The 21106-nt window shown below is 41.2% G+C and overlaps 1 protein-coding gene across 1 annotated transcript in view; it reads right to left on the bottom strand.

The window, feature by feature from the left end:
* The window catches only part of RTTN (rotatin), a 314933-nt gene that overhangs the window by 46482 nt on the left and 247345 nt on the right, over positions 1–21106 (bottom strand). Inside the window, exons 39-42 of the mRNA XM_077492379.1 lie at positions 19012–19165; positions 10730–10867; positions 2962–3155; positions 1062–1167 (exon numbers count right to left, since the gene is read on the bottom strand). Of these exons, the coding sequence (XP_077348505.1) occupies positions 1062–1167; positions 2962–3155; positions 10730–10867; positions 19012–19165 (592 nt within the window). The remainder of the gene's footprint in view (positions 1–1061; positions 1168–2961; positions 3156–10729; positions 10868–19011; positions 19166–21106) is intronic.

Here is a 21106-nt window from a genome sequence, read left to right as displayed (position 1 = left end):
GATTAAATACCACCAAAAGAAATATCTATATGTGTGAAAAAAATGACAGACATTTCACATGGGTACAGTATTGCATGACTGAGTAATTGCAATTTAAAATGCGAGCACTAAAAGTTGAAAATTGGTCTAGTTAGGGGGTTTAAGTAGTTAATTGATGAAACAAAATTTTTTGGCCTGTATTATATCAAAATATATGATTTGGCCTTTGTACTAGAAAAGTTGGAAACCCCTTGTCTACATTCAACTAGACTTGTAAAGTTCAGAATTATGATTATTTTAAATCTTGATTACAAAACACAGCAGAAAGACACTAAAATAATTTAGGCCAATAAATCCAAGAGGATCTGTTGCTTCTAGCTTGGAAATCAATTTAGCCTCGTGTTGGAACACAGATTTGTTGTGACTGTCCATCTCCTTTACTTAAATTGTACTTTACTTCCATTCCAATAAGTCTGGGATCCATCCACATTTATGATTAGCTCTAGGTTTATACACAGGAAACCAAGACTCGTCCCTCACACCATTATACTCACTAAGCCAAGCTGTAACCATATAGGAAATATCATGGCCTGCTTATACCATCAGCTGCCTACATTCCCAAATCTGGTGATTATTCTGATTCTAATTGAATGTAACCTCTGCTCACACTCAACTTAAATTGTCCATGCAACAAATAATTTTTGCTCTCCGGTTTAGTTGATTAGTTTGTATATTAGTTACATAATTTGAATATTAGTTACGTTCACGGGTTCAGGAACTGAAATGAAATCATTAGTCGGTTTTACTCCTAAGACCTAAGCACCTCTGCTGCTAGAAAGTCATAAAAAACATTTTTTTGTACATTTGACCGGAGTTCTGCTTTAAGAAGAGCTCTACATTTCTCGAGAATCTTTTAGAAATCCATCATAATTCTTTCCAACATGAGCTGCCTCTTGCAATTGTAAGCCAAATATTTAATCTTGCTCATACTCTTTCATCATACAGACAAGGGGATAAACAGATGAAGAGCACAAGGTGGATGTTATGCTTTTATTGTAATTACAGAGAAATGAAAAGCTCACCTTGTAGACTGTACACCTGGGCACTTCTGCTGACAGCCAACAGCGAGATTAAAGAATTCACACACACTTGCCTGAGAGGGTCCTCCAAGGATTTCTCTTCATAGCTCTGTATCAAATAAAATGCTAAGTATTTAATTGAGACAACTAAAAACATTACTGCTGCACATCATTAGGACCTTTACTGAAATGCATAAAGAGTAAAAGAACAAGAAGAACTGGGATGCCAATACAGTAGACAGATCCATAATGCATGAACTTTATATATTTAAACATTTACATGTATAAGGCTTAAAGGGATACTAAACACTTACTTTATATTGTCCCTTCTATTTCTGTATGTGGATGATAGTACTGTAATTATTTTAATTTAAATTAAAAAGAAACACAAAAATTTGTCCTATTCGAAATACAGCTGTCACATGGCCTAGCTCTTTCCCAACCTGTCTGTGGGGAAACATAGGCAGGAGGAGCTTCTAGTCCTCTGCTGCTGGTCACATGTTCAAAAAAATACAGAACAAAAATAATATCAATAAACTGCTTTAAATTGGCATACAAATACTGTGTATATTTGAAACTAAATCTTTATTATTTTTTGTAAATAACAAGGTGTAGGTGGATTTCTGCCAGTCATATGCTGTGTCCTTACTCTCCAGCCTTTGTCTTAGAATAAGAGGGAGGTGAAGCCTCCATTCATTTACATGTAATATCTCACCCCCATTGTGTTTATCTGGTTAGTGGGCAGAGAGGAGGAGGCGGGAGGAAGCCGGCTGTCAGTTACCACTGTGTATATGCCCACATGTGTTGAAGTCAGCAGGGGGCCGTTTTTTGCATTGAAGTCAATAGGACAATTTTTTTGCATTGCAGTCAATGGGAGGCGATTGTGCACTGCAGTCAATAGGGGGGTGTTTTTGCATTGAAGTCAATGGAATCCGATTCTGCATTGAAATCAAAAGGACACAATTTTGCATTGCTGTCCATAGGGTGCATTTTTGCATTGAAGTCAATTTCTTCTTGACCTTTCATCAATTTTGGAGGGACGTTCAGTTCTTGGTAATGTCACTGTTGTGCCATATTTTCGACACCATCTTCACCGTGTTCCATGGTATATCCAATGCCTTGGAAATTCCTTTGTACCCTTCTCCTGACTGATACCTTTTAACATTGAGATTCCTCCGATGCTTTGGAAATTCTCTGTGGACCAAGGCTTTTGCTGTAGGATGCGACTAAGAAAATGTCAGGAAAGACCTACTAGAACAGCTGACCTTTATTTGGGCTTAATCAGAGGCACTTTAAACAATAACAGGTGTGAACTGACTCCTATTTAACATGAGTTTGAATGTGATTGCTTAAGTTCTGAAATTATTTATCTTTGTCTCATTTTTTTTTTTACATCACAGAAACCTGGAGTGTGTAGACTTCTTATATCCACTGTAGGTGTAGGCCATTTAATTAACTCATGAAGCCTGGTCTGAAGATTCCTAGGATGTTGCCAAGTGAGGCCCAAATATTACAGATCATCTTTATCACAGGAGTGAGATCTTTCTCCGATTCCAACCCCCTCTCATGCTCTCTCTCCCCTGTTGCAGTAGCTCTTCTACTAAATGGGCTATTATCATGGGACAACATCATATGTTCTATTGGCATCAATTCTGTGTTGAATTGTTTTTGTACCCTGTTATATACGGAGTGCAGGTTTCATGCATCTCTGGATGGGCTCTGACCTCAGGGCAGCTAATAGAGCTCATAAACCGCTACAGGCGAGTGTCCACTGACACAGGACTATACAAGAGGCAATTTTAGCACAATGATTACTACAAGTGGTAGCTACTTATCAATTACATTTATACACCTTCACACTGTATGAACAGCACTCAAAGCATTTCTCACAACAAACACTGACCTGTAAAATGATTTTGCACAGGTTATTCCCTATTTTTAGATTTCCATCTAAAAGTAAATGCAGTGGTGTACTTGTCTGTGACTCATGAAGGCGATGATTTCCTTCTTCTGCAAGAAGAACTGACAGAAACTGCAAGCTGGTAGAATAAAGATTGGGGTGGCTTCCAGCTAATGCTACACACTCCGACATCAAGTCTAGAGGAAAAAAACAAATAGTTAGGAAAATACACATTATCAAACAAGAGCCTCGAATGAATTCTGATAAAAACAGGGCTGCCTGTTTTGCAAGCAGCAAATATTGTCCTCATCCTTCATTCTTGTATAACATTTCTAATATGAAGCCATTCGTTTCCTCAATAGTTATAAAAAATGTAATTGCTCTTAAATTCGATACACTTTGAATTTATTAAAGGAGCATAGCATGTTTTGCAAAGTGCATTTTCCCTTAGAGAAGTACAGCCAAAGCTCCTTCATAGGAGTTTAGTTCGTTCTGCACTCCTGTGACCCGTTTTCAAATGACAGCAGGCTGAAGTCCGCTTTGCGCTGACGCCACAGAGCCGGTGCAATCCTCGGCCAAGATCGCGACAATAGAGTTGGGATCCGCCCACATGCCTGGACTGGCACCTGGCTCAGCCTCTCAATGAGCCCCTGAGAACCTGAGGTGGCTGCACACGCCCCCCTTCACAGCCCAGACTGATAGTCACCAGCTCTCTGCTCGGGGAGATGTGAGAACCGAACAATCTGCGGTGGTTGATCACTTGGTTCTCTGTGTTAGAGGCGCTGCACTGATGCTGCATCCACCTAGGTAGAGTGAAGGAAAAAAGTATTTGATCCCCTGCTGATTTTGTACGTTTGTCCACTGACATAGAAATGGCCGGTCTATAATTTTAATGATAGGTTTATTTCAACAGTGAGAGACAGAATAAAGAAAATCCAGAAAAACACATTTCAAAAAAGTTATAAATTGATTTGCATTTTAACGAGTGAAATAAGTATTTGACCCCCTTCTCAAAAGTACTTCTTAGTAACTTCTTAGATGGAAAAACCCTAGTTGGCAATCACAGAAGTCAGATGTTCCTTGTAGCCAGCAACCAGGTTTGCACACATCTCAGGAGGGATTTTGTCCCACTCCTCTTTGCAGATCCTCTCCAAGTCAATAAAGTTTTGAGGCTGTTTGCTAACTGGAACCTTCAGCTCCCTCCACATATTTTATATGGGATTAAGGTCTGGAGACTAGCTAGGCCACTCCATGACCTTAATGTGCTTCTTCTTGAGCCACTCCTTTGTTGTCTTGGCTGTGTGTTTTGGGTCATTGTCATGCTGGAATACCTACCCATGACCCATTTCCAATGCCCTGGCTGAGGGAAGGAGGTTCTCACCCCAGATTTGACAGTGTATAACCCCTTCCATCGTCCCTTTGATGCGGTGAAGTTGTTCTGTCCCTTTAGCAGAAAAACACCCCCAAACCATAATATATCCACTTCCACGTTTGAGGGTGGGGGTTGGTGTTCTTGGGGTCATAAGCAGCATTACTCCTCCAAACATGGGGAGTTGAGTTGATGCCAAAGAGCTTGATTTTGGTCTCATCTGATCACAACACCTTCATTCAGTTCTCCTTTACATCATTCAGATGTTCATGAGCAAACCTCAGATGAGCCTGTACATATGCTTTCTTCAGCAGGGGGGACTAGCAAGGGGAAATGGACAGTTATTTTGTGTTATTTCCATTTGCGAAAAAACGCACACAAACCGTTGTCACTCTCTCAAGATGCTGGCAATGGTCTTGTAGCCCATTCCAGCCTTGCTTAGGTCTACAATCTTCTCCCTGACATGCTTGGACAGCTCTTTGGTCTTGGCCATGGTGGAGAGATTGGAATCTAAATGATTGCTTCTGTGAACAGGTGTCTTTTATACAGGTAACAAGCTGAGATTACGAGCACTCCCTTTAAGAATGTGCTCATAATCTCAGCTTGTTACCTGTATAAAATCAGAAATCTTGCTGATTGATAGGAAATTAAATACTTATTTCACTCATTAAAATGCAAATCCATTTATAACTTTTTGAAATGCGTTTTTCTGGATATTGTTGTTATTCTGTCTCACTGTTAAAATAAACCTACCATTAAAATTTTAGACTGATCTTTTCTTTGTCAGTGGGCAAAAATACAAAATCGCCAGGGGATCAAATACTTGTTTCCCTCACCACGTATGATTATTAAAAAAAGAAAAAAAAAAAGAACACACATACTTTTATTTTAACTCAGTGAAGGAGGTGAAGCTAAGGCCTCTTTCACACGGGACGGATTTGTGATGATCCGCTCCATGGACATCCCCTTGCTCAGCGGGCATCACTACGTCGATCCCTGCTGAGCAGGCAAATGACAGGTCTGTCTCTGCACACTGTGCAGGGACGGACCTGTCAGAGCGCCTGTCTCCCCTCTCAGAGCGATGCTCTCCCCTATGGGACATTGGATGACCACGGACCGCAGAGTCAGTCGTCACCTGATCCGATCATGGATGGAAAAGTAGGTTTTTCCTCCAAACTTTTTCAGATAGGAGCAGGTCGGATGTCAGTGGACATGTCACCGCTGACATCCGACGCTCCATAGACCTCTATGGAGCATCCGTTCAGGTCCGCCTAAAAAACTGACAGGTGGACCTGAACGGATCGTCCGTGTGAAAGAGGCCTAAGTGAAAATTTGCTTGGCAAAGAACACCAAAACATGTCCAACGGGGTAAAAAAAAACAAAAAACAGGATTAGTTAGGCCCCCTTTTAGACTGATGTGGTACAGTTTTGCCCACACCATGGAGCAGCCCAGTGTACCCTCAGGTTTAGCGTGGGTTAGCTGTGCTTTCTCATAGCTTTCAGACAGCACACCAAAAATGCAAGACATAATAGAAGTCAACTGGAAAGTGCAGTTAAGCTGCACCAAACCTGCTCTGCTCCGTGGTGAGGGCAAACCACAATGCATCAGTGTGAAAGGGGCTTTACTGTTCACACATGATTGCATAGCTTTACCTCATTCATGGATACAGTCTACTCTTTTACTAAACTAACCAAAATAGGTTCAAGTCAGTGAAGCATTACATATGGTTTGTCATTAAATAATGATTGAGTGCCTTTTCACTGAAACAAAATTGTAAAAAGTGTGAGATGACAACTTCGTCTGTTGATGAAACGCGTCAAGCTGATGCTCCTGTGCATCGTTACCAGCCGAGTGAGTGAAACGCAAGCCAGGTAAATTGGCCCCATCTACCGTTTCTACACTACTAGAGGGCCATTTGCAATTACACAGTGACGCTTTACATTGCGATTTTTATATTGTTATTTTACAGTAAACCTAAGGATTTTACACTATGAGAGGCTATCTCTGCTTATTTCTCATCTGCTATATCACACTGAATTCGTGGAAACCAGGCACCAGGAAACCAAGCTTTGCTGACTTTCCTTGCTATAAGGCCACTAAGTAACCGACATCTAGTGAGTGTGGCGAGAATACGCTAACACACGTGGTGAAACCCACAGGTGGGGACCCTGGGAACGAGGCACGGAGCACTCAAGGACTGTTTTTGCATTTTGACATTTTGTTATGTCACTTTAATTATATAAAATTTAAATTTTTGCTCACACTTGCACTAATAGCATTATCACTATAACTTCAGTGGCATTCATAGTATGTTGCAATTGTTTGGATATTATTAGTTTCTGGTATAGCAAGCGCTATCTGAAAATAATTGTTTATTGGTTTATGTCTTTTGACACAACAGACAGCAGTTGCATATATTATTATTTAGAGTTTGTTTTTCCTGAGTGTGGGTGTTTCTTAATTTGTTCACTTTCACAGAAGCAAACACAAAACTTTGCCAATGCATAAAGAATATTCTTGACCACAATGGTAGAACAACTGGATTTGTAACTGACTAAAAACCTGCTCTAAACTTGTTTGAAGGAAACCTGTGTTGGTAAGCATTTGCAGGTACCTAATTCTAACCTATCTTTATAAAAAGACCTGGTCGATCGGCTGCCCGGTTGAGGCTTTGGCTTTAATTCTGTATCAAGGACATGGAGCAAGTATAGAAGGTTAGTAATTCTGCCACGTTTCTGACACCCGTGTGACGCAAGGCAGCCCCGATATTTTTCTTCTTACACCGGCAGCAGCACAGCCTTTAACCACTTCCTGACCAGCGCACACGACGATGTACGTAGACAGAATGGCACGGGCAGGCATATTGGCGTACAGGTACGTCCAATATTCAATGCCGCCCTGCCATCGGGGGAGCGCCGCCGGCGGAGCGCTCCTGCGCTGGTCGGGACCCCCGTGAGTCCGGTCGCGGGACCCGCGGACTCGATCGCCGCGGGCATCCCCGCGATTGTCTCACGGAGCGGCCGAATGGAGGAAATGCTGTGTAAACATTTCTCCATTCTGCCTAGCAACTAGTGACGCTGATCTCTGCTCCATGTGATTGGAGCAGAGATCAGTGTACACTAAATGAAAGCCCAACCCCCCCACAGTTAGTAACACACCCCTAGGAACACTTAACCCCTACACTGCCACCCACTGGTTAACCCTTTCACTGCCAGTGTCATTTACACAGGAATCACTGCATTTATATAGCAGTGAATACTGTATAAATGACAATGGTCCCAAAAATGTGTCAAAAATGTCCAATGGGTCCCCCACAATGTCGCAGTCACAATAAAAAAATCGCTGATCGCCGCCATTACTAGTAAAAAAAAAAAAAAAAAAAATTATTAATAAAAATGCTATAAAACTATCCCTATTTTGTAAACGCTATAACTTTTGCGCAAACCAATCAATCGCTTATTGCGATTTTTTTTACCAGAAATATGTAGAAGAATACGTATCGGCCTAAACTGAGGGAAAAAAAAGTTTTTTTATATATTTTTGGGGGATATTTATTATAACAAAAAGTAAAAAATAATGCGTTTTTTTCAAAATTGTCGCTCTATTTTTGGTTATAGTGCAAAAAATAAAAACCGCAGGGGTGATCAAATACCACCAAAAGAAAGCTCTATTTGTGGGAAAAAAAGGACGTCAATTTTGTTTGGGAGCCACGTCGCACGACCGCGCAATTGTCAGTTAAAGCGACGCAGTGCCGAATCGCAAAAAGGGGTCTGGTCTTTGACCAGCAAATTGGTCCGGTCTGCAAGTGGTTAAACAAAGTTCTTAGTCCTTCCCACTGACCTCCAATGTAGGAAACACTGTCCCACAGACCACCAATGTACAGTGCCTTGAAAAAGTATGCATACCACTTGAAGTGTTCTACATTTTGTCATGTTAAAACCAAAAACAAATATATGTTTTTGGGATTTTATGTGATAGACCAACACAAAGTGGCACATAATTGTGAAGTGAAAGGAAAATAATAAATGGTTTTCAATTTTTGTTTACAAAGAAATATCTGAAAAGTGTGACGTACATTTGTATTCAGCCCCCCCCTTGTGTCAATACTTTGTAGAACCACCTTTCACTGAAATTACAGCTGCAAGTCTTTTTGGGTATGTCTCTACCAGCTTTGCACATCTAGAGAGTGACTTTTTGCCCATTCTAATAGTAATAAAATAGCTCAAGCTTTGTCATATTGGATAGTGTGTGTCTGAACAGCAATTTTCAAGTCTTGCCATGGATTCTTAATTGGATTTAGTTCTGGACTTTGACTGGGTCATTCAAACACATGAATATGCTTTGATCGAAACCATTTAGTTGTAGCTCTGGCTGTATGTTTATGGTCGTTGTCCTGCTGGAAGGTGAACCTCTGCCCCAGTCTCAAGTTGTTTGCAGACCCTAACAGGTTTTCTTCTAAGATTGTACTGTATTTGGCGCCATCCATCTTACCATCATCTCTGACCAGCTTATCTGTCCCTGCTAAAGAAAAGCATCCCCACAACAGGATGCTGCCACCATCATGTTTCATGGTGGGAATGGTGTGTTCAGGGTGCAGTGGTAGTTTTCTGCCAAACATAGTTTTGCTTTTAGGCCACAAAGTTCAATTTTGGTCTCATCTAACCAGAGCACCCATTTCCACGTGTTTGCGGTGTCCCCCCCCATGGCTTCTCACAAACTGCAAATGGGACTTCTTATAGATTTATTTCAACAATGGTTTTCTTCTTGCCACTCTTCCATAAGGACCAGATTTGTGGAGTGCACAACTAATAGTTGTCCTGTGCACAAATTCTCCCACCTGAGCTGTGGATCTCTGCAGCTCCTCCAGAATTACCATGGGCCTCTTGGCTACTTCTCTGATTAATGCTCTCCTTGCCCAGCCTGTCAGTTTAGGTGGGAGCCTATGTTTAGGCGCTTTAGGTTTGCAGTTGTGCCATACTCTTTCCATTTTCCTTGATGGATTGAACAGTGCTCTGTGAGATGTTAAAAGCTTGGGATTTTTTTAAAAAAAAACAACCTAACCTTGTTTTAAACATCTCCACAACTTTATCCCTGACCTGTCTGGTGCGTTCCTTGGTCTTCGGAGATTAAATTACACACAGCTGGATTCTATTTACTAGTTAGGTGACTTCTGAAGGCAGTTGGTTCTACTAGATTTTAGTCAGGGATATCAGAGTAAAGTGGGCCGAATACAAATGCACACTACACTTTCAGATATGTATCATAGGTAGGTTTTAATAGGTAGTTAGGTTGAATAAAGAGTCCATCCAGTTCAACCTGAGTGTCTACAATTGTCCCTATCCCTGTACATTGCACACTCACATCAGTCCCCACAATACAAGGCCTGCATTCTTATACTAGGGCCAATTTTGGACAGGGGCCAATTAACCTACCTGCATGTCTTTGGATTGTGGGAGGAAACCGGAGTATCCGGAGGAAACCCACGCAGGCACAGGGAGAACATTCAAACTCCAGCAGGTAGTGTCGTGGTTGGGATTCGAACCAGCGACGCTTCTTACTGCTAGGTGAGAGAGAGTGCTAACCACTACACCACTGTGCCGCCCTATCTGTAAAAACAATTGAAAACCATTTATCATTTGTCTTCAAATTATCAATTATGTGCCACTGTGTGTTGGTCTATCACAAAAAATCCCAATAATATACATTTACGTTTTGGTTGTAACATGACAAAAATGTGGAACATTTCAAGGGGTAGGAATACTTTTTCAAGGCACTGTAAGGAACACTGTTCCCACTGACCACCAATGTAAGGCACACTTTTCCCACTGACCAACAACGTAAAGAACATTCTTCCCACTGACCACCAATGTAAAGAACATTCTTCCCACTGATCACCAATGTAAGGAACACTTCCCACTGACCATCAATAGAAGGGGCATTTCCCCACTGATTACCAATGTAAAGAACATTCTTCCCACTGATCACCAATGTAAAGAACATTCTTCCCATTGACCACCAATGTAAAGAACATTCTTCCCATTGACCACCAATGTAAGGAACATTCTTCCCATTGACCACCAATGTAAGGAACACTTCCCACTGACCAACAATAGAATGGGCATTTTCCCACTGATCACCAATGTAAGGAGCATGCTGCCCTGGGATGACTAATGTATAAAGCATTATTGTCGGAGGTTCCCTGAGACCAGAGGAAGCGATTTCAAGGGTTCCTCCAAGTTAAAAAAGGTTTAGAAATGTTAGTTTAGCCCATACGCACATCTATAAAGGAGGTAAATACCAACAAATATAGTTAAGGCATAAGTGCAAATACAAAATGTTTTTTTTTCAAATCTAATAAAATGAACAATGATATGACCAGTGTAGAAAATAACAAGTCTTACCAAAGAATGCATTCCCGTGTTTTGCCACAGCTTCTGTGATACGAATTATAACAGCGGGACCAATTTTTCTCAGTAAGGTGGTTAACAGCATAAATATGTCTGTCCGTGTCTGGTAAATTGCATTCTTTAGCTCAGCATCTGAAAAAAAAATAAGGAAATGGTTTGTGTCCTGAAAGATTTTGTAGCTAAAGTTTTAGAAGGAGACTGAAAACCTGCATTGATATAGAGTTCTTTACTGGGAATAGGAGAAGTGCAGCCAAGAATAAATACCAATAAGGAAGTCCAAACAGGGCATACAAATGCAAATGTAGTATTACCACTAATGCAAAGCTGATGATTTTTCAGGAAAACAAATCAGGAGGAATTGAATTACATTTGTGACACTTGATCATCATTTGCAGTGTAGACTGGACAATGCAGAAATCATTGTCAGAATAATGCCACAACCCCCCCCCCCCCCTTCAACCCAAAATCCGATCATTCACAAGCAAGAATGTGTTTTTATCTCCCCTTGCACCTGATTGGGTATTCTTTACAAAGTGCAGCTTCACCACATTCACCAAGCAAAACCATATACAGTGTTTTGGCAGGTAGCCTTGATCACAGCACTGATGCTGCGATCAAGACTACCTACCGAAATGCGTTAACCCCTTTTTATACTCTTGTCATGTAACTAAAAAATAATTCATATGGATTTGGAGGTGCCGGCTCTTTCACTTGATCCTAAAGCATTTGCAATAGTTGGAGCACAACTAAGCCAGAGCACACACTCGTGGATTCAATTAATGATCCAACAGTGGTTCTCCTGTTCTGAGTGCTGCACCTGCTGCTCATTCCCTGCCATATCATTATTCAGCCACACCTACAAAGTATAATCTAGCCCCTGTATGTTCATGTGTCGTCACGCCTCTCATATGTAGTGACATCACTGGAAATAGGAATTCCAACTCATTTCAGAAACCAGTGAGATCTTATGATGCTGCCATTCCACTTCCAATACGCTCAGCCTTGGCAACATGGTAATTCTATTCAGAAGCAAGATTACAAAACGCATTATCTTGCTGTTCCTGGTAATTAAACACTCATTAATAAGTCATCAGACTTCTTATACATATTCATTGTCAGTTCATTTTAAACTTTGTCTAGGAATAAAATGCACAAAAAGTATATTTTCCAGTTACAACTCCTCGCTTAATTGCTTTTTTTTTATACTAGTACAGTGATACCTCGGTTCACAAACTTAATTCATGAAACGACTCTGGTCGCGAACCAAATTGGTTGCGAAATTTTCCCATAGGGTTCAACGTATACTAGCGAATCCTTCTGAATATTTTTTTGTTCATATATAAAATTATGAAATGTAAGAAAAAAAAAAAAAAAAAGTGGATTTTAAACATATATTACATATGGTCTTTTACATTAAGCTGACCATGTGTATATGTAAAAAGAAAACAAACAAAAAAAAGAAACAAAAGCTCCTCTTTAATCTTTGTTTGAAACGATCCCAAACCCCAATTTGAATGACAGAAAAAAGCACTGTGCATCCAGGAAAAGATCTGAGGGCATGATAAAGTTGTAGAATTCATATGAACGGTTTTTCCATGATACTCATTCAAGTGAGCCCACACTCATGGTAGTCAGGGGGCAGAAACCCCTATCTGAGTGGACTGGTTCGCTTAAGACTCATCTTGCACTGCTCTTCTCAATATGAACGTGTCAGAGCAGGGAAGATGGCCGCGGCTCGCGTTCGGGAACTGAAGTGGAGTTTGTGTACCGAAGCAAATTTTTGTGAACTCTTCTGTTCACGAACCAAGTTGTTCGTGAACAGAAGCGTTCATGCACCAAGGTATCACTGTTTAATATGCAGAACTTAAAGTAAAGTATGTAAACCCAAGAAATAAAATGTAATCATTTGCAGCTTACCAGTCCATAGATGTAGTGGCTGCAATAGTTTATTTATTCTGACATTCTATTGCTTTATTTTTACCTTCTAATCATGCCAATTTCTGTGCTAGGTTGACCACTATACAGTATCAACAGGGCAGCAGTGCTTTCACTTCGGGACAGGAAATAGGTCAGGACTACAGATCACTTCCCTCTCCCTTCATTTCCATAACATAAGGATGATGTGCTCTGTTTTTCAGAGGAGAACTGGGAAGGGTTGCTAACGCAGCTTACACTATACAGCACTGCAGCATGCATGAAACAGAACTGGATCTGTGTCAAAAATAAAATCCTTCCAATGGTATATTTAGCAAGCTAAAGGGGAGCAAATAGGAGATGTTAATTATTAAGGTTTACATACAGTACACTTTAAAGTGTTTGTAACCTTTCTAAAACAACTGTTACTGGCAGCCCCTCTTTTATGCAGCCATAACAAGCTGTGTAAAAATTTGTGGAAAACAAAGCCTCTAAATACCATTTTCCAGAGATCTTCAGGCCAGTCGCGTGACTCCCTGCCGCTCTTCTACTCCGGTGTACAGGATACAGCAGGAGGGTCTGAGCTCTTCCTCTGATGTCAGCCAGGGAGGTCACGTGACTGCTGTGCTGACCACACAGCCCCTCCCGCTGTAGCCCAGAGTGGCTAGGAGTCATGTGACTGGCCTGAAGATCTTTGGAAATGGTATTTAGAAGCTTAATTTTCCACAAATATTTACACCGTGTTATAGCTGCATAAAAGAGTGGCTGGCAGTGATAGTTTTTTTAAGATGTACTTTATTACTAATAGCAGCGAGGGGGAGGCTCACAGACACATGAGCTGACAGGCAGGTAGGGAGGGGCAAGAGCAGAGCTGTGGATGACTGAGGCATGAGAACTGACCACGGTGTCAGGGCTTAGCAGCCATAATAAACCGTGATTAGTGTAAAGGGGGAAAAGGCAGAACCAGGCAGGATCAGCCAGGTATTTTAGGTGATACAAAGGGCAAAATTACACAGCACAACTGTGCTGTGCTGTTTAACATGCTTTAAAGGAACAGGATCCATTTTTTTATTTTATTTTAGGGTTACAAACCCTTTATTCTTATCCACTGAATTTCTACATAGAGTAGGCCACAACTTTGTACGAAATCTACTGTTAAAACTGTGATGGAGAGCAGCAGTGTGCAGTCAGATGACTAAGGTTGCATGCACACTAAAAAAAATGCTGCTTATACAGGCGTTTGGCGTGTGTCCATGAACATTTTTGCATTTAAGGGCGTACTTGTAGAGGAACGTTTACTGGCCGAAAAAAAACCCCAGTAAACACGACATTTAGGCGCGTCAGGAATTTTTAAGTGTACATTTTTCTAGTTTAGTGGAAAATGCTTATAAACACAAATGCATCTAAATGCGTGTACAATATGCTCGATAGTAGTGTTCTGTATGCTACGGTAATCTATTTCTGCTAGAAGTTTGGGCATTTTCTTCTGCTGTTTAATCTGCATAAACCCCTAAATTGTATTTCCACTTCTGCAGCCAAATTGGTATATTTTGTATATATTATATTTGTTACATGTTCTCATTAACATAGAATAATTTATAAAAAAAATATATAAAATTGCTGGTTACCTTTTTAAGTGCATTTTACTTGCTCAAAAACTCTCTTTGTTCTTTTTTTAGGATCAGGCTGTGGAGTAATGTTTAACATAACTAACCACATCTGTACTGCATTCACAGTTCTTCATTACTGGCTGTGAACTAGATTTGAGTACTGTTTGTTCTAACAAAGGGTTAACATGGTAAAAACCTCTCTCCTGAATTGTATGTATAATGAGGGATAGCTCCCTCTGAGTGGGAAAAGAGGTAGGCTATAGATGGGTTGTAGGAAAGTTATTTGCACAATTCCCCCATCAACACAGACAGTGCTGACATGGCAATCCCTCCTGCTGAGACACTGGTGGGGGAAGCAGTCCCTGCTGGGAGAAGACAGTGATTATTGTTAGCATCTATAGCAGCCGCTAGAGAGAATCGGAAATAAATCCGGCAGGCTGGTTGTACCCAAGTTGATAGATTGATCAACTTGCTACATTCCGCCTGTCCGTATACGATTCAGAAGGAACCAGCGAGATTCAAACTGTCTATGGCTAGTCTTAGAGACTTTCCAGAAATTCTTAGAATCAATCATCACACCTTCTCCTTCGAAAAAATGTAAAAGGTAAGTAATATGAAAAATAAAAAAATAAAAGTATGCTGTGTGAATGAAAACATACAGTATAACAAATAGTGGAGTTTTCTCAAACTTAACTGCAAAAGTGGAAACAAGCTTTAAAAGTATCACCAGACCATGTCTGTGGTGCTAGGTTTTGGTGTTGTGAAACTATAATATATATATACATAATGAGAGATACACAAGCAGTGAAAAAGAGAAAATATGCTTTTTATATTTATTCAATTTAGTGGAAATTTAAGTAACTGTTCAGCTGGGAGCAGTGTAAATTCAGAAAAGATTGCATCTATGGGGTGAAGGTGTGAAACCCTCCAGGAAGTAGACAAGTCAACACACATCTATCAAAAAAAGAAATGCTCATCTTAAAATAAGGTATTAGTTGATTTGCAAAGGTTCCCAAAGCAAGCAGTTCCACCCAAGGATGAAAGCTTGACCTTTAGCATCACTACATTGCAAGCATATAAAAGCAATGTATATGCAGATTTTGTTCTCCAATAAAAGATCTGTTATCCAATAATTATTTATATTTTGTGCCATAATTTATAGGGAAGCTATTTTTTTTTTGAGAACATACATGTTACTTGTTGAATCGTTATCAAGTACAAAGAGGCTTTCAGAATCTTAAAGAAATATGTAGAAAGAGCCACAATGGCCAGTATATCCTAAATTTAGCGTAAGAGTGACATTCAGAAATTCTCCTGAGAGTTTGGGACAGGGGTAGGATGAGATCTGCACCTCCCAGCACCCCAAATGGGAGCAAGCTGTGCTGGGCGGACGGACCACACCCCTCTCCAAAAACCCAATCCTCCCCCCCCAGGGAAAATCTTACCATTATACTTGAGCAACAGACCTGAAGCAACTTGAGTGGCATAAAACCAAACGTAAAACATACCAAAACGGCTTTACCTAATACTATAGCCATAAACCTCTAGGTTGAATGAGGTTAGGTGGCAGAAGGGATGAGAAAGAGGGAAAGAGAAAGAAGGAGAGCTCAGAGTGAGCAGAAAGAGGAGAGTAAGGCTGCGTACACACGAGAGGATTGTCCGTCCAACTTAGTCCACTGAAACGTGTTTCAGCGGACAATCCGCTTGTGTGTGGGCTTCAGCGGACTTTTTCAGCGGACAGTCTGGCGGACTAAGTCTTTCGGAATTTCCGTAATTTTGTCCGTCCAGACTTGGTTTCAGCGGACAGTCCGCTCGTGTGTAGGCAAGTTGGACGGACTAAGTATGGCGCATGCTCAGAAAGGATTTACACGCCGAAGGTTGCATTGCAGTGTATTGGACGTTGTATTTCTAGTCCCGTCGTACGTGCTGTACACGTCATCGCGCAAGCTTTCAGCGGACTGTCTGTTCATCGTGTGTGGTCAAGTCATTCAAAAGTTGGACGGACTGTCTGTCGGATTGTCTGACGAACTTAGTTGGGCAGACAATCCGCCCGTGTGTACGCGGCCTAAGAAGAGCAACGCCTATTACTTCATAAGTAGATTAACTCGGCCATGAGAGAGGCCCTGAGGCAACTCCCATCTGTTGGGCCCATGGTTCCCAGGTCTTTTTGAATTTATCAGTTGTGTTTAGCAGAATGCGCCATTATTCATGATATTTTCCTTTTGGCTGCCGAGAAGGACACTGTCTGTTGTTTCCAAGCTCTGGCTACTGTGAGCTTGGCTCCTAGAAGAATGAAGTGAATTAATCTCCTGAGGGGTTTGGTCACTAATGGGATTTGGTCGTTCAAGAGGGCAATCATTGGAGTTCTGGGAATCTGACCCTCCACCAGCTTATCAATTAAATTGAAAATATGTTTCCAGAAGGAACGGACTCTCGGACGTTCCCACCAAATGTAGACCATCATTCCTACATGTTTACACCCTCTGAAACAGAGGGGGTCAGCCTTTGGGTAGATTAAGGCCAGTCTAGAGGGGGTATAGTACCACCTTGAGATTACCTTCAGGCTGGCTTCAGTTAAGGTAGTATTCAGTATGCCTCTAAAGGATTTGAAGGAGGCGGTCTGCCATTTATCCAGGTCCCACTGGAATTGGAGGTCAGATTCCCAGGCACACATATATGCCTCTTTTGAGGTCGCGGAGGCAAGAGACGAGTAGATCACAGAGATGCGCGCGCCCCCCCCCGGACCACGGCTTGTCCACACCATAACTCATTCTGTAAATTTCGGTGGGAGGGTTGTATCCCTCCAGAGGGATTTAAGGAAGTGTGTAATTTGTTGAAACCGGAATCGTTCCGAGTCGGGCATGTCAATTTTTTGATACAGCAATTAAGAGGGAGTGGACTTGCTGCCATAAAGAAATGTCCAATTCGGTACAGTCCCTTCTCCAACCACCATTTGAAGGCTGAAATCTCCATCCCAGGGTGAAATTTCGGATTATTAAAGAGGTGGGATAGGGGTCTGCATTCTGAGACCAATACTGGTGAGGGGCGTAGTTTATCCCATAGAGCGAAGGAGTGGGATAGAGTAGGTGCGAAGATCGGGGGCCGCTCTTTAGGAGGGGTCCATAATAGGAAATCGAGTATATGTCTTGGGGTGGCTAATTTTTCTATGTGTACCCAATCAGATTTTTCATACTTAAATAACTGATAATTGTACCAACCTGGCTGCCTGGTAGTATTTGTAGAGGTGGGGTAGACCAAGACCTCCTCATCTTCTATGAAGGTATAGCATTCTTTGTGGTATTCTGTAGCCTGCTTTACGGGAAGCTATTTCTATGATATCATACCTGTTTAACGCGATACCTTTTGTTCGATAACATTAGGAAAAGTTCTGTTTTGGTTATCCATCAACTTCAGCCTTTCTGCACCATTTAAAGTCTCAGCTTGATAGGCCTTAATGCACACCAGGTGCATAGCCACAATGCATGAGATTCAGGCATTTAGGTGCAGGTGGAGGGCACACATGCACCATCTAGCCCAGCTGTCAGAAGCCTGTTAAACTCTATAGGAAGGCTAAAACCTGCCATAGCTGTACCACCAAGTGGTAGTACCATATGGAGTAGTATATAGCCATGAATGAATGCCCAGAACACAGACTGCTTGCATTCTGGGTAATCGTCCCTAGGTGCATATTGTCCCGAGTGTTTGCACTGCTCAGAGCACCATCCAGCTGCAGTAGCTTTCAAGGTCTCATAGTTTACCTCGAGCACAGGAGACTGCGGCATTTGGGTACAGACGGAAAGCTCTAACAGTCATGCAGGTGCTACTACTGCCGTAATAACCCATGACTAGAATACCGGTGTCCAGGCTAGGGCAGCTGAAGCTTCATCCCCGTTAATTCAGAAAGAAAGCCAGTACCATGGTATATCTTCTGCAAAACATTGGCTTTGTTCACATCTGTGGCTGCTACTGTGCATGTTCATTAAATAAAGCCAATGTTTTGTAGAAGATATACCATGGTGCCAGCTTTCTTTCTGAATTAACATGGATGAGGCTTCAGCTGCCCTAGCCTGGACACCGGTATTCTAGCCGTGGGATATTACGGAGGTAGTAGCACCTACATGACTGTCGGAGCTTTCCATCCACAGCCTCATGTGCTGGGGCTAAACGTCCAGAGTGCATGAGGCCCAAGACACATTTTAGGTGGAACTAAAGAATAAACAACCCAGGGGTAAAGCCGGGTACACACTACAGTTTTCTTTTTTTTGGGCAACCCACAAAAAACTCAAAGGTCGAAGCCACTGTACTACTAACCATGTGTTAGTCTAGCAATCTCCCCCACTGAATTGTTGTGTTCTGACAGGGGGATGCCGCCCCCCCCCCCCCCTGCCAGAACACTCTGATCAGCACTTTTTGCCATTGGCTGAGAAAGCTGATCGGGAGTCGGTCGGCTGCTGGTTTTCCAGCATGCAGGTCTGACAGAAGTGACATACAGATCGACATACACACGGGCAGAATGTCGGCCGTTTTTTCCGAACTGGCAAATGTCTCCTGACATTCTGCCCGTGTGTACAGGGCTTTAAAGAGATACGTGTATGCAGCCCTTCTTAGATTCCTCATATCTATGAGATTTGGCTATTCTCACACATGAGCAAATATGCAGGTTTTTGGGCAGTTTTTTCTGAACTTTTTTAAATATATGATTTACCCAAGTTTGTTAAGCAGGCAAATGTAGAAAAGCATAGGATTACATACCCAAATGTTTTTTCTGATGAGTAAAGAGTACTGAAGTCAAAGTCGCCAACAGCGGCCTTATTAGTTCATCTTGGATCAATAAACTAGCATCCACAAGCACATACGAATGCAGAAATCTTGACAGTGAGGACAGGTAGTCAAGCAGAACCAGCACCTGTATAATAAGAACAGACAACTATTTAATAAAGGTACGTGGAGCTAAAATAAATAAAATAGAAGTTAAAGTATAACTCAACCCTAATGGTGATAAAGCTAAATTCACATTAACTATGTTTACCAATCAGGGAAACTATTTTTTAAAAGTGCCTTTATTCACTTCCCTTTTCCAACAGTGCATTCCATCTCTCTGCACATTTCATAGGTATTAAACACATTTTCCAGTCCTAGTATTAGCATATCTTAGTCTTGCGTACGAGTCCCTGCTGTCCAGTCATTTCTTCTGCAGCCAATGCTAATGCTGCAGATGTTGGGCATTGAAACTGAGCATGTAGCAAAGCAAAGGGTGACAACACCTTCCTACATTAAGACATAATGATTGAGCTGTCACTCCTTCACAGAAAGTCCTTGGGGGAATACTTTTGCTGGCAGGATCACCAGGTCCAATTATAAGAAAAGCAAGGCAGAAAATGTAGTGAAATAATGCATTGCACACACTTTGACAGCCAGGTTTCTCTTTAATAATGATCACTGCCATTCTGGTTTCCTGTAATCACTTCCACACAGTTTTTCTTGATGATTGCTATAGAAAGTCTAAGCTCGAACACTGCAATTGAAAAGCACAGATCACACACAATCCCTTCATTTCAAGTAATGCTGTATAAGGAATGCCGTGCAAGACAGAAGGGATCCTGACCTAATAAAATAAAGCTCTCAGCTTTACCACAACTAGAAAGGACTACCAAAAAGCCATAGGCCTCTGGTAAAAAACCTGAACGGCACTTATCACATCTCAAACAAGCACCTTTGGCTTTTTTGTTCAGCACTTAGGATAATAATTTTATGAACATAGGAGTATAGATTCTCTCCATTAATAATTCTGGCAAGTCTTTCAGAGTCTAAAGTAGCAGATAAGGGAACAGAAAAGATTTGTGAAAGAAAAAAGCACTGAAAGTAACGTAAGCAAGCAATTGGTGCCAAAAGACAGAGAGAACAGGACATGACCATAGCAGCTACCCCTGTTGGGTAAGCATGCCGCATGTTGGGGCCAACAACAGAGAAAAATTCTAACATTTAAACAAATAACCAGACTCCCAGAATCTGCACAAAATGATATATTCCTTAAATTTGAGCAAGTTTCAGTGCTTAGGCTTAGGTTAGATTTGAACAGGTACAGCTGGAACAGTCAAATGATGCTAAATGGAGTCATATCAACCTAATCATTTTTACTTTACACATTTTGCCACTAGTGAAAGACTGCCGGAAATATCATTAAAAAGGCTGCTTATCTGTTCTTATGAAATTGCTTCGTCTATCGATAGAATCGCAATTTCCAGCAATAATAGCAAAATCCCACTACCTTGGCTACAGAGGGAGCAATCCCATAAGGACAAATCTGCAGCCTCGTAAAATATCCTGCCACCAGGCGATTTAAAAAACGCGTCAGTGACAGGAACTCTAAGCAACAGAGTCGCCCATATGATAGCACGTTTACAGTTAGCTGGAATGGATTAAAAAAAGATGTTTAATAAATTTAATCAAAATAAAAACCTGCATCTTTAGAACACTTATTGTGCAGTTGGTCTAAAGGGTGTCAGAAAAAAAAACCTTAAAAAGTGTTGTTGCATTTCCCCCAACAGGGGAAAAAAACGCCGTCCTGATCCCGTAAGACAACAGGATACTTCTTGGATCAACAGCATTACTTCTTTATACTAGGGGTGCACCGAATGGAAATTTTGGTGCCGAAACCAAAAATGAAGGATACACTAGGCTGAAAACCGATACTGAAAATTACTGTTTTTTTTTAAATATAATAACATTTTGATAATAATGAATACAATTTTATATATCAAGAATTTAATTAAAAATACAATCCAGTAACAAAGTACTTTATTAAAATGTAACCCACATAAATTGGACACAGAACATAAAATAAATA

The sequence above is a fragment of the Lithobates pipiens genome, unplaced genomic scaffold, assembly GCF_037356315.1.
Source record: "Lithobates pipiens isolate NorthernLeopardFrog02 unplaced genomic scaffold, aLitPip1_a1.2 Scaffold_19, whole genome shotgun sequence".
Classification (NCBI taxonomy): domain Eukaryota; kingdom Metazoa; phylum Chordata; class Amphibia; order Anura; family Ranidae; genus Lithobates; species Lithobates pipiens.
This window is presented reverse-complemented; position numbering and strand designations above follow the sequence as displayed.